Genomic DNA, 12649 nt, shown 5'->3' on the forward strand with positions numbered 1-12649 from the left:
TGAAAGAAATAACTTGAATTGAATTAATATTATGCAATTGTTGGATGCATGTTAAACAAGTGGCCCCCCAAAAATAATGGTGGAAAATATTACATCATCGCTAAACTGAATAATGAATAACCAAAATGAGTAATATTATCATTAAATGAATACTTGATTTGTGTTAGATTATTATTAGATGTATATTAATTGACTGAAAACAAAAAATATTTATAGTTTTACGTATATGCTATATCAGTTTTGGCGTGAATAATAAATGAATGACACAAACAAACATCAATGAATAAACACTTCACTATCGTTAACCTGTATAACGAACCAATTAAATAAGAGAAAAAATGTCATATCGTTGAACCTGTATCGCATTATCACCAGCGTAAAAAAAAAAAAAAAATATCACGTGTTTACACAAGGTGGCGTGAAAAAAATTACAGGACTAACAAATACTCGGACATTTAAACCCCCTAAAAATAGTCTTTCTAATGTCTATGACAACAAAGGCGAAGGTTAGAGTTAGACAATGAGTTTAATTCATGATACTCGGGGAAAAAATACAGCAAATTAAACAGGGTGAAAATGAGGAGATGTAAAAAATTAATAATGCCCCTTGAATGAGAGTCAGAGAGAGAGAGAGAGAGAGAGAGAAGAGAGAATTACCACGAGAGAGTGAGAGAGAGACAGAGCCACCTACCATTCACCAATTAGCACCACCACAAGAGGGCCAGCCGTCCATACCATAAGCCTCACGCATCATTTAACAAAGATAATAGTGTCACGCCTACCAGCACCATAAGTTCCTCCACGGACAGTACAGAAAAGTGGAATGTGAGAACAAGTCTTAACTGTCTCCCACGTCCAAAAGATGACGATCAAACGTGGAGGTGAAATTCCACTGAGAGTCTATCATTGTGTGCTATCGTCCCCCGTAAAGATGAAATAGCCTTCTAAATGTATCTAATCGATTGAAATACAAATTCTAAGCTTTTGTTCACTCAGATCATAGGATGTTTAGTTTGACATATAACTCTTTGAGGACGATAATTCAGGGGGTACTATATTCTGTACTTAAGCTATCGTCCTTCACGGAGTTAAGGACGATAGCGAGGCCCAACACTAATGCACATTGGTTGTACTCAACTGACCACACTTAAATGCGGCTTTAGACTACTCAACATTTAATACTAGTCGATGCTGAATTTGCCGAGAGAGAGCTTTCTTGTTTACACTGGACTCGCTTCCTTTCTCCCTCTTTTGAATACATCTGGAATTGGTTCAAAATGATTATTTGTTTACCCATATTCAAGTCAAGTTGTTTGCTTTGTAATGTTTGTTTTGCAGTTGAGAATCTAAATAATAAATAACAAATAAAATGATATATATATATATATATCCTTCACTCAGGTTGCTGGAACTCTTAGCTTAATTAGTAAGAGGTAAACTACAGCCAAGACAAACATCCTCACGTATAGTTGTGTTTCATTACTCACTGAACGTTTGGGATTATATTGTAGGACCAGTCTCGTGAGTTTGGTTAGAATGGGTTCATGTATATTGTCTTGGCATTCAAAGCACACAAGAGTTATCACTGTTCTTTAATGGATTGTTTAACCTTTTGAGTGTGATAATGTAACCCCCTCCCATAAGTGCTGTGGTTTCGTAGTAGAGGGAATAAGTCATTGTATTCTAAAGGTTAAAAACATTGTACTTAAAGGAGTTTGTTCATTGCACTCAAGAGGGAATAAATCATTGTATTCTAAAGGTTAAAAACATTGTACTTAAAGGAGTTTGTTCATTGCACTCAAGAGGTTTAGTAATCGTGCTTAAGAGGCAGTGATATTTTCATCATTACTCTTACTCACAATAATATAAAGGTTTAAGTCATTGTACTCAAGAGGTAAAGATATCACAATCTCTTTGTTAATGCATTGTACTCCAACGGTTGTCATCATACTCAAAGGAATAAGATACTCTACTGGATGGGCGTATTAGTTGTCATTAAGTGCTAATAAGCCGTATTTAAGGGGGCAAGAGGTAAACATTATGGTAATCATCAACAAACATTACATGTAAACATTCTTCTATTTATCATCAAACACTGGCGCTTGGTTTTCTAGTGCCCATATTGATTAATGTTATTGTGTTTTACGGTGTATAATCCTTACCTGTGCACAGAGGCGACGTAAAAACTTCATCAAACAGTGTCTCGTGTTATTGTGTGGAGCTGTTTCTGTCGTCTTGTACTGAATACACGCCGGTAAGCCTTCGTCCGCTGTCACAATACGATAGTAGTTACTTCATTCTTATAAGGCCTTGTTAAAATGGGTTTATACACTAAGCGATACAAAGGTCTTCATTAGGGTCGAAAGTATCCTATTGAACGGAGTAAATTTAGAGACAAAAAGTTAATCCACGAAGAATGAAATCGAAATTGCAGAGAGGATGAGGAGAACGGGCGAAAAAAGAAAAACAAAATTCGTCTCTGTCAGCCGCAGAGGATCATCAAGAAGGGAATGACATCCACAACAGAAGCCTCACAACAGCCGGGAGTCCACAGTGAGGTTCCCCTCCTCCCCCCTACCAGATGGCCCCGGGAAACGCCCAGATTGGGTCACCGACATCCCGTGGGAGGTCGCCGGCAGACAGCTGGTGCAGGATTATTGTTGCGTCTTATCCCTCAGTGAAAAATTTTTTCTGCAGAAGTTAGACACGCCAAGTGGTGCTGAGCTGCCCCAGAGAGCATTAAGTACGCAGCATCTCCACCACCAGCGTCGTCTCGAGTCGATAAAATCTGAGGTTCACAGAGTCCCTAGCGTAAAGTGTGTTAAACTTTAAGTTCTAAAATAAGAGATTATTTATCTAGGCCTACCTGTAGGTCTACTCTCTCTCTCTCTCTGTATATATATATATATATATATATATATATATATATATATATATATATATATATATATATATATATATATATATATATATATATATATATATATATATATGTGTGTCTTAATTGCAAGCTTCTTACTGGCCATTAACGATCAGTAGATCATAAAAGTACATATACAAAATAGTTTCATGTAAAAACGTAACCTAACCTAGACCTACTTTAAGTATAATTTTACTATCTTGTGATAGCAAAAGACGCCTTAAATGAAGCAGAGTGAATTTTACCATATACTGATTAATTTCCATTGAGTTCCAGCAATAAAAACAAGAAATTATCCCTTTGGCAAGAATTCCGTTGCAGTTTCAGTCTTAATCGGTGATTTTCTGTGTTTAGCGTGACATGTGACTCCCGACGAATCAGATTGATAAACACTGGGAACAATGTCTGTCGCTTGATACAGGTTAACTCGACAGTTCGGACTGTACAACTGTAATGTTTCATGACCCACTGACCCACAAACACGAACTCTGGGACCGGTGCCAGGGCAAGTTTTAAAATATCAAAGTGTTTTATATACTTATCTATGTGCTTGTGTGGGTTTATGATACTAATTCACCAACTCAATGCGCAAAGGTTACATAGATATACCTACAATATACATACAGTATTCACATACATACAGACAAACATACACAGTGTATGCAGAAATGCGTCTTCACATAAGACTGTGAATATCGTGCCAACATTTCCTCTGCCCACATGTGACGGCGCCGAGCACGCCAGGGAACTGTAGAATAATGCATACAAAGCCCCGAACTTGTGTGATGTTTTGCTCTTGTTTCTTATATGACCGCTGCAAATTTTTTTCTAAAGGAACCATTGCCTCCATTTGCTTTTTTTATGAGGGTGATCATTGTGGTGTTGAGAGTCAGGCTGAATAAATTAATCCGAGCACTGTAATGTGTTAAGCAACGCGAGAAAAGATTCATAAGATAGGAGACGATTTGCTGTGTAAACCTGAGGTCATTCATTAATATGCAGAATAATTTTATATTTCATCTGCTTCTTTTTTATCATTATTATCCTGAATTCTTCTTGTTCTTGTTCTTATTCTTCTTCTTCGTCAACTTTTTCCTCTACTTCTTGCTGTTCATTAACTTTTTTCATCATCTCGTTCTTCCTAAACTTTACTTATACTTCTTATAAAAGTCCTGCTTAACTTTTTTTATACATTACTCTTATATTTTTATCTCCTTAAATATTCCTCATACTTCAACTTTATTCTTCGTCCTCTTCCCTTTCTTGTTCCCTTGAATTATTATATTATTCTTGTTTTTTCCCTCTTTATTCCTTATTATTTATTCTGATATCTATTCTTTAATTTTTCCTCAAGAATTTTTTTTTAGCATATTTCATCGGAGTAAAATATTAATAATTGTGAATGAATGAACAAAAAAATGTATCTTATTTAAGTCATTACCTATTTGGTCAGGTAGTATAAGCGTTATTTTAGCTTCCAGACAGAACATGATGACGCGGGTTACTTACTGACATAATCATCTTGTCCAGGATAGCGTGAAAGGACGTCATTGGTGTGTGCAGCTGTGGTGGTCTGTGCTGAACACCACACTGTGTTGATTGTGAGCACCAAGCTGAGCACCGTCACCCCCACACCCTCCATCAACCCCCACACACCACCACATACCCCACACTTGCCCATCATGTTCTTTTATACGGCAGTTTTAACCTGTTAGAGAATATAATTTTTCTACACTATCATGTGTGTGAATGTTTTGTTTCTCTATAGTATTTCCACTTTTATTCCTGTTGTTATATATAAATATTTTGTATGGACAATATTTACACCAACCTCTACAGTTCTTTTTTTTATTAATATTAATATTATTCAGTAACAGTTTATATTGTGTGCTGAGGAAACTTTGATCATAGTGATACAGGCTCTACACTTGTGGTCATTCATGGAGTTACAACCACTACGAGCCACATCAGGTAAGAGGAACAGGCCGGGTGAGGGTGGGCTACCTGAGGCAGCATGAGAGGAACGCACCAGGTCACACGACCCTTCTCACACGGTAGTCAGGCGAGGACTGAAGCCGCCCACACGCACGACCTCCAGCCTGGGACTGTCCGCAGGATGGTCTCTACCATAGGACGCGCATGCGCCCACATGACACCCTTTCGTACCACCAGTCTTATTGATATTAACAGAGAACTCCTATATATATTACATTATTATTTAAGACACAATGTACTAAAAGTCTTATAAACGATCTCTACATCTTATAGCAAGAGCTTTATAGTTACTAACATACTATTAATACAAGAACCTTAGAACTATTACTCTGAGGGTCCTGTATATTATTAATGAATATAGAAAGCATCATTAAACAGTCCAGCAATATTACGCTGAGCTTAATAGATTCATTGGTAAAATTAATGTTTTTTACCCGACGAACTTACTGACATTAAATAAGGAGTCCCCACCTAGTTATATTAGGGTGTATTTTGTTATTCATGATCATTTTCAGACGCTGGCATGACGGCCGCCACTACACGAGTCTCCGTTACTTACTCACACTCGCTCATCAAAAGCAATTGTAATTAATGTTACAGGTGCGAATAACTCTCGTAATAAAACGGATATGATCATTGTTTTTTTATTTACGCTTCGAGTTGCCGTAGTTTATTGCCCACCTCACTTCTCCCTTCTCTCTTTTATGTCATGTTGTGTAAATCACTTTATACAGACTAACCAAACACATTATAAAGGTCCAGGAGAAATAATTAAAAGCAACACTTCCGTCCATTTTTCAGTGAGCTTGACAACTTAATACGTAGACCAGTTCATCAACTTCTCGTGTGCCTTAAACTTAACCACAGAGTGTTGTACCTGACCCAAACTTTAAGGAATTATGTAAAACAAGGGGGAGTAATTCTCCCCAAGTATAAAGGTTGTTGTGTGGAGCTTGTGTAACTAATGGGCGGCGTCCTCCCTGCCATCTTGACACGGTGGAAGTCCATTCTATTATCTTGTTGTGTTCAGGGATCCGGTGTAACGATGGCACAGCTGGTTTATCCGTCCTAAAGAACCTTGATGTCCTTCTACTGTCCTCGAGCGTCCATCGAGTCTCCTCTCAGCCGACCCATTACTCCCTGAGTCCTGATTTCACCTGAGAGACGTTCTAAGGCTTCATAGATAACCCTTGACATCCTGCCAGCCTTGTCAAGGACTCCTCATGTCCTCCCTCTTCTCCTGCCACTGTGAGTTCGTGGGTTCACTGAAGGGGAAGAGTTTCTCTCAACTGCGCCAGGACTTCCTCGACACCCTCGTCTGAGTCTCACCGTGAGCCAGTCTCGGTAATTTACTGACGTTTACCTTGAGACTCCCAGTTTCATTATCTACTTGGGAAGGCTAATGACTTACGACTAATTACCCGTTTCCATTAATAAAAGTCAGGGAGCAAAAATACTACGAGTCATGATGCTGTTTCCCGGGAACAGTCATTAAGGCGCGTCTGGGTGATCAAAAGCCCTGACCACATCTTAAAGAAGTAGAAATAGAGAGTCTTCGGGGTGTGACTTAACCTAAAAGCTCTATCACTGCCTCAGCTTTGTATCCGTCATTGATTTTTCGTGAGTGTTGTCTGGTTCACCCCAGGACACAGCCGGCTGTACCCAGGAAGGTTATGGCGGTGCAGCTGCTTGAAGGAAGGAGGAAAAGTGATGGCGGTGTAGCTGCCTGAAGGAAGGAGGGAAGGTGATTGTGGTGCAGCTGCCTGGAGAAGGGAGGTAAGGTGATGGTGGTGCAGCTGCCTGAAGGACGGAGGGAAGGAGGGAAAGTGATGGTTGTGCAGCTGCCTGAAGGAGGGAAGGAAGGCTCTTTAGTTGCTGGGGAGGAACGCCGGCTGTCTGCTTTCCTGAATCTGCCTGACTGGGTAGCAAATGACATTAGTTTAAGAGGATGGGGTGAGGGATAATTAGAGAGAGCGAGAGACAGAGAAAGCCAGAGAGATAAAGAGAGTAAGACAGAGATTCCGACAAGCAGAGAAAGATAGAGAGTGAGAAACAGAGATTCACACAGAAAAAAAGAGAAAAAAAAGAGACTTAGAGATTCAGAAAGAGATAGATATATTAGATAAAAAGTGAGAGAAAAAGAGAGAGAGAGGCGGATAGAAAGAATGAGATAGAATCAGGATAGAGAAAGGGAGATAACGAGGTTTCATTTGTCTCTGTGGATATTACATATATAATCAAAAGGTAAACTTATCTGTGAGGGGAACCAGACCTTGGCGTGTCAGGTGTTGTTATATTTACCCGAACAAGTTTCAGGAAGGGGAGGACATGGCGTTGTCACAGGACCAATTTCACTGAAGCTATGTTGTAGAGGTCACAGTACCTAGACCTTGATACGCTGGGATTCTGTCTGTCTTACCTAATTATTTCTCACTGTTGGATGGCAGCTGACTGTTCCCTACCTTAAGCCGTGTTTTGTTATATGTGAAATAATGAAAAAGTTTGGATTATTGCCTATTATTAATGCACGAGTAGGTGGGGTTAGGTTAGGGTATGTTAGGTGCCTCCAGAGCTTGGTGAACTGCGGGTGCCCAAGGAGAGAACCAACGACCCTTAGGTTAACTTAAGGTTATTGTTATTAATGCAAATTTCAATTACCTTGAATGTGAGTTCGGCACGACTTACGGTCCTCGTACGAAACGACCAACTGTGTGCGATATGACCCGTGAATAAAGCGCTGTGTGTATGAACCAGCCTCTTAGACGTTTGGGAGCGTAAATCTGTTTCTAACCATAAAATTATGTAAGATTATGAAACCGGTATTTTCTCGAAATTCCTGAAAGTTTCAAAAATTTCAAGTAATTACTGTTTCACTCAGGGACTTAACGAAATTGCTAAAATATTTAAGGATTTCATGAAATTACTAAAATATTATCATTATTTATACATGGTCTTACTGAATGGCTTTAAACAATTGGTTGAGTCTACCATATTTATGCTGCGCTTCCTAATACATTTTTATGAAAAATTTTATAGGAGTAAAGCGGGATGGAAGGTTAATCTAATTGTGCGTTTTTTTTCCAGGAGGTGAAAGTTAACAGCTTCTCGAGGGACCACAACGCCTCACAACACAACACACTTCAGGTATGTCCGAGTCAATACGAGGCTTTGAGGACCATAACGACGTAAGCGTCACCTAGAACTATCACATTAAGTTCAACAGATATAGTGAGTTCCATTTTCCATAATAACACCGTTTTATGGCGTTTTATGGCGCTTACAAAGTTATGGCCCACGGAGACCCATTTTACACGTCATTAATATTATTGAGTAACATTCATTTCGACAAAGGAAACTCAAGGTAAGAGAGACAACTTATACCTGATGTTTCGTCTCAAAGGACATTTTATCGTGTTTATTTTAGTTCGTAAATAATCAATGGATACAGTTCAGGATCAATGCTGTGGTAGGAATGTATTATTAGTTGAGGATGAAAAAACAACACAAAAATTCTCACAATTTCCAATAAACAATTTTTTTTTTAGCTTCAGTAGAATTAAATATCAAGGTTTTATTTTACGTTTGTCATCTCTCCTGTGCCGCTCCACTGTCAGAATTACCATTTTTTATAAGTTTTTGAATTGTGTTTTCATCAAAGCTCTGAATATTTTTTTCCCGGCAACCTCGATAAAACTTTGTGTGAGTGTTAATGTAAATTGAACTTAAACCTTCAATTTTAATTTTGATACTTTCTCACATAGGAATTTAACCTCTTTATTTTGGCTTTTTTTAATGGCGTTCTTCTTATTTTTTTTTATTATTATTTATGGGAAGCATTGTTCACCAGATGTAAACCAATCACATATGTTGTATGACCCACAACTACAGGAAGTAAATTGGGCTCATACTGTACTGTATATTTATTGTATATTCGATAAGGTTGACTCTCCACAAGACACCGCACCGGAGATCAGCTTATCAAAACTTAGTGGTAATGTAATGTCCAGTGTAGTGTGAACTGTGTACAAGACTATCCGGTAACATTATGGGAATTTGTGGGGAGTATCGGATTACTTCATAAGGATCACCTGAAGATTAGTCATCCCCCCAGCTAATTTCACTTCATTAAACACACTAACTCTACATAGGGGGTTAGGTTAGGTAATGTTAAGTTAGGTTAGGGATGGTTGTCTGCTATATTCTATTAAGCTGAATGTTTTATGATCAGATAAATACGTAAACCTTCACACAAACTGTTCATTATACTGTAAACTGTTATCACGTTCTTACTTGAAAAAAAAAATCACACTGTACTTACCGATGTCTCCCTCCGACGTTTAGAATTTTACTTCATTTTCTATTAATTTTATGTAAATACCAAGTAATTTAATTAATTCATAACTGTGGAGTTTTACAATGGGTCCTCGTCACCACCACTGTTTTATTCAATTGTTGGTGGTCGTGTTTATTTTATGGTATTAATTTATGAATTTATGATGAGGTTTACAAAATAACAGTCTCTCCTTTAACCATTGAGGAGTCTCCATTTTCTATCATATTTCTCAAGTACTACTAATTTTCCCCACTCATTTATGCCCCGAAAGATTTTGACACCGATTATGATACCGATTTTGGTACCCTCGGTCTCTCTTCCAAAGGGAGGGGGGGACTATTACAAAGGCCAGTTTCTGTACGTGACAAACGACTGGATACAAATTTTGGTTTAGCAAGACTAACATGAATTTTGTCAGTAGGTGAAAGGTGAACTGCCATTGAATAAAAGTGTTGAATATTTTTGGAACAATTATACATTCGCTTTATGTGATGATTAAAGCAATTTCTGTTATATTTTTTAAAGTGAATTCATAAACATAATTTTGCATGATAATTATATTCAAACTCGATGTTTCTTTCTCATTTCTTTCTTCATTAAATCAAACAGCATTCGTCCTTGTGTGTATGAGGAAGCTGTCATTAAATCCCCGTTTCTTGGTAGATGTAGACTTTGTTTCCTTGATTTATGATGATACTTGACAACTGAGGAACATACTGAAGGCTGGTTCTTGAGACGCTGTGAGGCAGAGTTGGTTCAGTAATTACCATAACTATTGCTCTGTTGTGTCACTGGTGGTCATTATAGTACTTAGCTATAATGAAGGAACATAGAACTCAGCCTGATGGTACGTCACACAATCTCTGTTACATATTTGCAGTTCTTCATTAGTCTCTCTCTTGATGTTATGTAGATTTGAATTGATTTTTTGTTGAGCTGTGACACTGAGAGAGAACTAAGGGGTATGATTTATATTTGATGAGTAAAGTAATTTCACGTATATAGTGTGTGTGTGTGTGTGTGTGTGTGTGTGTGTGTGTGTAAAACAGTTACGATACACCGACTATCAAACACTCACAACCAAAGTACTTCCTGTCTACTTGTGGCTGATTTTTTTAAGAATAAATAAAGAACTTACGCAATAATATTTGATGTCCAATTAGTGTCTCAAATAGCTGGGAATACATACTTTAAGACCTTGACTTTAAATAATTCTCTGTCTTCAAGCGGTACAGTTCCCCTCCCCTCCCCTCCCCTCCCGCTTCATCTCCAAGTCTCCCTTCCCAGCATTTACTTCAGTCTTCCCCCAATCATCATCACTACTAACTTTTAACTCGACTGAGAACCGTGAAATCACCAATTCACAAACAAACATAATTACTGATCTAACAATACCCATTCAGTCCACTGGAGTCTGACACACACACATTACTTGGCCTCAGACCCTGACTTAACACTAAAGATTCGCTGGTCTTTTCTGCATTGCCATTCTCTGTCCATCCTAATGAGAGGGAGGACAAAAATGCCTTGACTTATGGGATGTTACAGCTAGAGGGAGAAGCCTGAGGGTTCTTACGGTAATATATTGTAAGGGGAAAGAGAGAGGGAGGAAGGAAGGGAGGTAGGGAGGCAGGGGGTGAGGCAGGGGAAACTGGAGGAGACAAGTCATTTCTCACACGGTTCTATACGCTGTATCCCACAATGTTACGCGGGTTTATTCAGCATAACAGAGTGTTAAACAATTCAGTGTAGATATATACCGTATCTCACAGCAACAGCAACAGCACACAGCACCACACAGTATCTCACAGCACCACACAGGATCACACAGAATCAAGTTTCACCACAGCATTAACACAACACTATACAGCATCAAGTTCCGCATCACATATCCCAGCATTACGCAGCAGACTACTTCGTACACTACCATCTTGTGTAATGGTACTCAAGCTATTAATCTCTTGAGTACGATGTCTTAATCCCTTGAGCACGATTACTTAATTTGACTGAAGGGGCTAATTCATTGTACTCAGGAGGTTAGCATCATACTCAAGGGGTTAAGATGTCTTACTCACTGGATTGGCTCATCGTTCTTAAGGGTTTGTGCTCTCAGATGGTCACCAATCACCCTAAAACCACCAACGACCTCAATTTCGAAACACACAAACCTCATAAATCAGGGTTGTAATCCGTTTTCTTTAATATAATTTTAATAGACTATCAATAAAAAAGTTTCATATACAAAGGATTTAAAGCACAAACGCACATCACTAATATTAAACCCCTTGAGTACGATGACTTAAACCCCTTTTGAGTCCTAGAGGGCCCCAGTCATCGTACTCAAGGGATAAACAATGGCTAGAGAGTATTAGCCTTAACAGAGTGAACAGCCTCTCGTAAAACAAGCAACAAGGCTGATTTATTGTTGACAGTGATGGATACTCGAGGTAAACCTGATTGTGTGTTTACCTTCCGTTTAAATTTTCTGGTAGAGACGTGTATAGGAATAGCCAGTTCTTGTGGTGGATTCTGTTTACATTATGAAGGACTTCTGAAATGGGTTTTAGTTCACCTTGACCCCATTCATAATAGTTCCCCGTCTAACCTAACTTAACCAATCCTAATTTAACCTAACTTAACCTAACCTATTAGTTCCCAGTCAAACCTAAATTAACTTAAACCAATTTACTTTAACCTAACCTATCCTATTCTAACCTAACTTAACCTAATTTGAGGTAACAATCTAATCTACCTTAGTCTTACCTAATTTAATCTACCTTAACCTAATCTAACCTAACCACATCAAAATTACCACAAACTTAACTTAACTTTAACCTATCCTAATCAAACTTAACCGAACCTTTTGAGGAACAGTTTCAATTGGCCTTAGTTCTGATGTATTCCAGTTTAATGCATCAAATCCCAATAGGTTTCAAGAGTTTATAGATTTGACACCTAAAGGAAGGAAAGTTAATGTACACAGTAAGTCACATATAGCCAAGAAATACGGTATCCTTGTGAGCCAATATTCAGACACTAAACAAAGGTACGATAATGTTTCTGAATTCAAACAAAGGAAGAAATTTTGCACCAAGAAACAACCTGAATTGACTCGATATGTCAATTGAGTCAATAATATCTGCAGCGTCTTGTTACGTTATATTAAGCCATCGTACTCAAAGGATTAAGCCATCGTACTCAAGGGATCAAACCATCGTACTCAATGGATTTACCTCTCGTATTCAAAGGCTCAAACCATCGTACTAAAAGAGGTTAAAATCATCACTCTTATAAACCTGAGCCTCACATCACTTAATTTCTTCCTCTGATCCTAATTTCCACATTAAAAAGGTGAGTTGATGTCCTACCTACCTCTCCATTACCCACCGATACTGGACACA

At 38.3% G+C, this 12649-nt stretch overlaps 1 protein-coding gene across 1 annotated transcript in view; it reads right to left on the reverse strand.

The window, feature by feature from the left end:
* Positions 1–4972, reverse strand: part of LOC121871820 (nephrin-like) — an 81492-nt gene extending 76520 nt beyond the window's left edge. The window contains exon 1 of the mRNA XM_042374329.1: positions 4430–4972. Within this exon, the coding sequence (XP_042230263.1) occupies positions 4430–4604 (175 nt within the window). The 5' untranslated portion in view covers positions 4605–4972. The remainder of the gene's footprint in view (positions 1–4429) is intronic.
* Positions 4973–12649: the final 7677 nt, after the last annotated feature.

The sequence above is a fragment of the Homarus americanus genome, unplaced genomic scaffold (assembly GCF_018991925.1).
Source record: "Homarus americanus isolate GMGI-L3 unplaced genomic scaffold, GMGI_Hamer_2.0 scaffold39675, whole genome shotgun sequence".
Classification (NCBI taxonomy): domain Eukaryota; kingdom Metazoa; phylum Arthropoda; class Malacostraca; order Decapoda; family Nephropidae; genus Homarus; species Homarus americanus.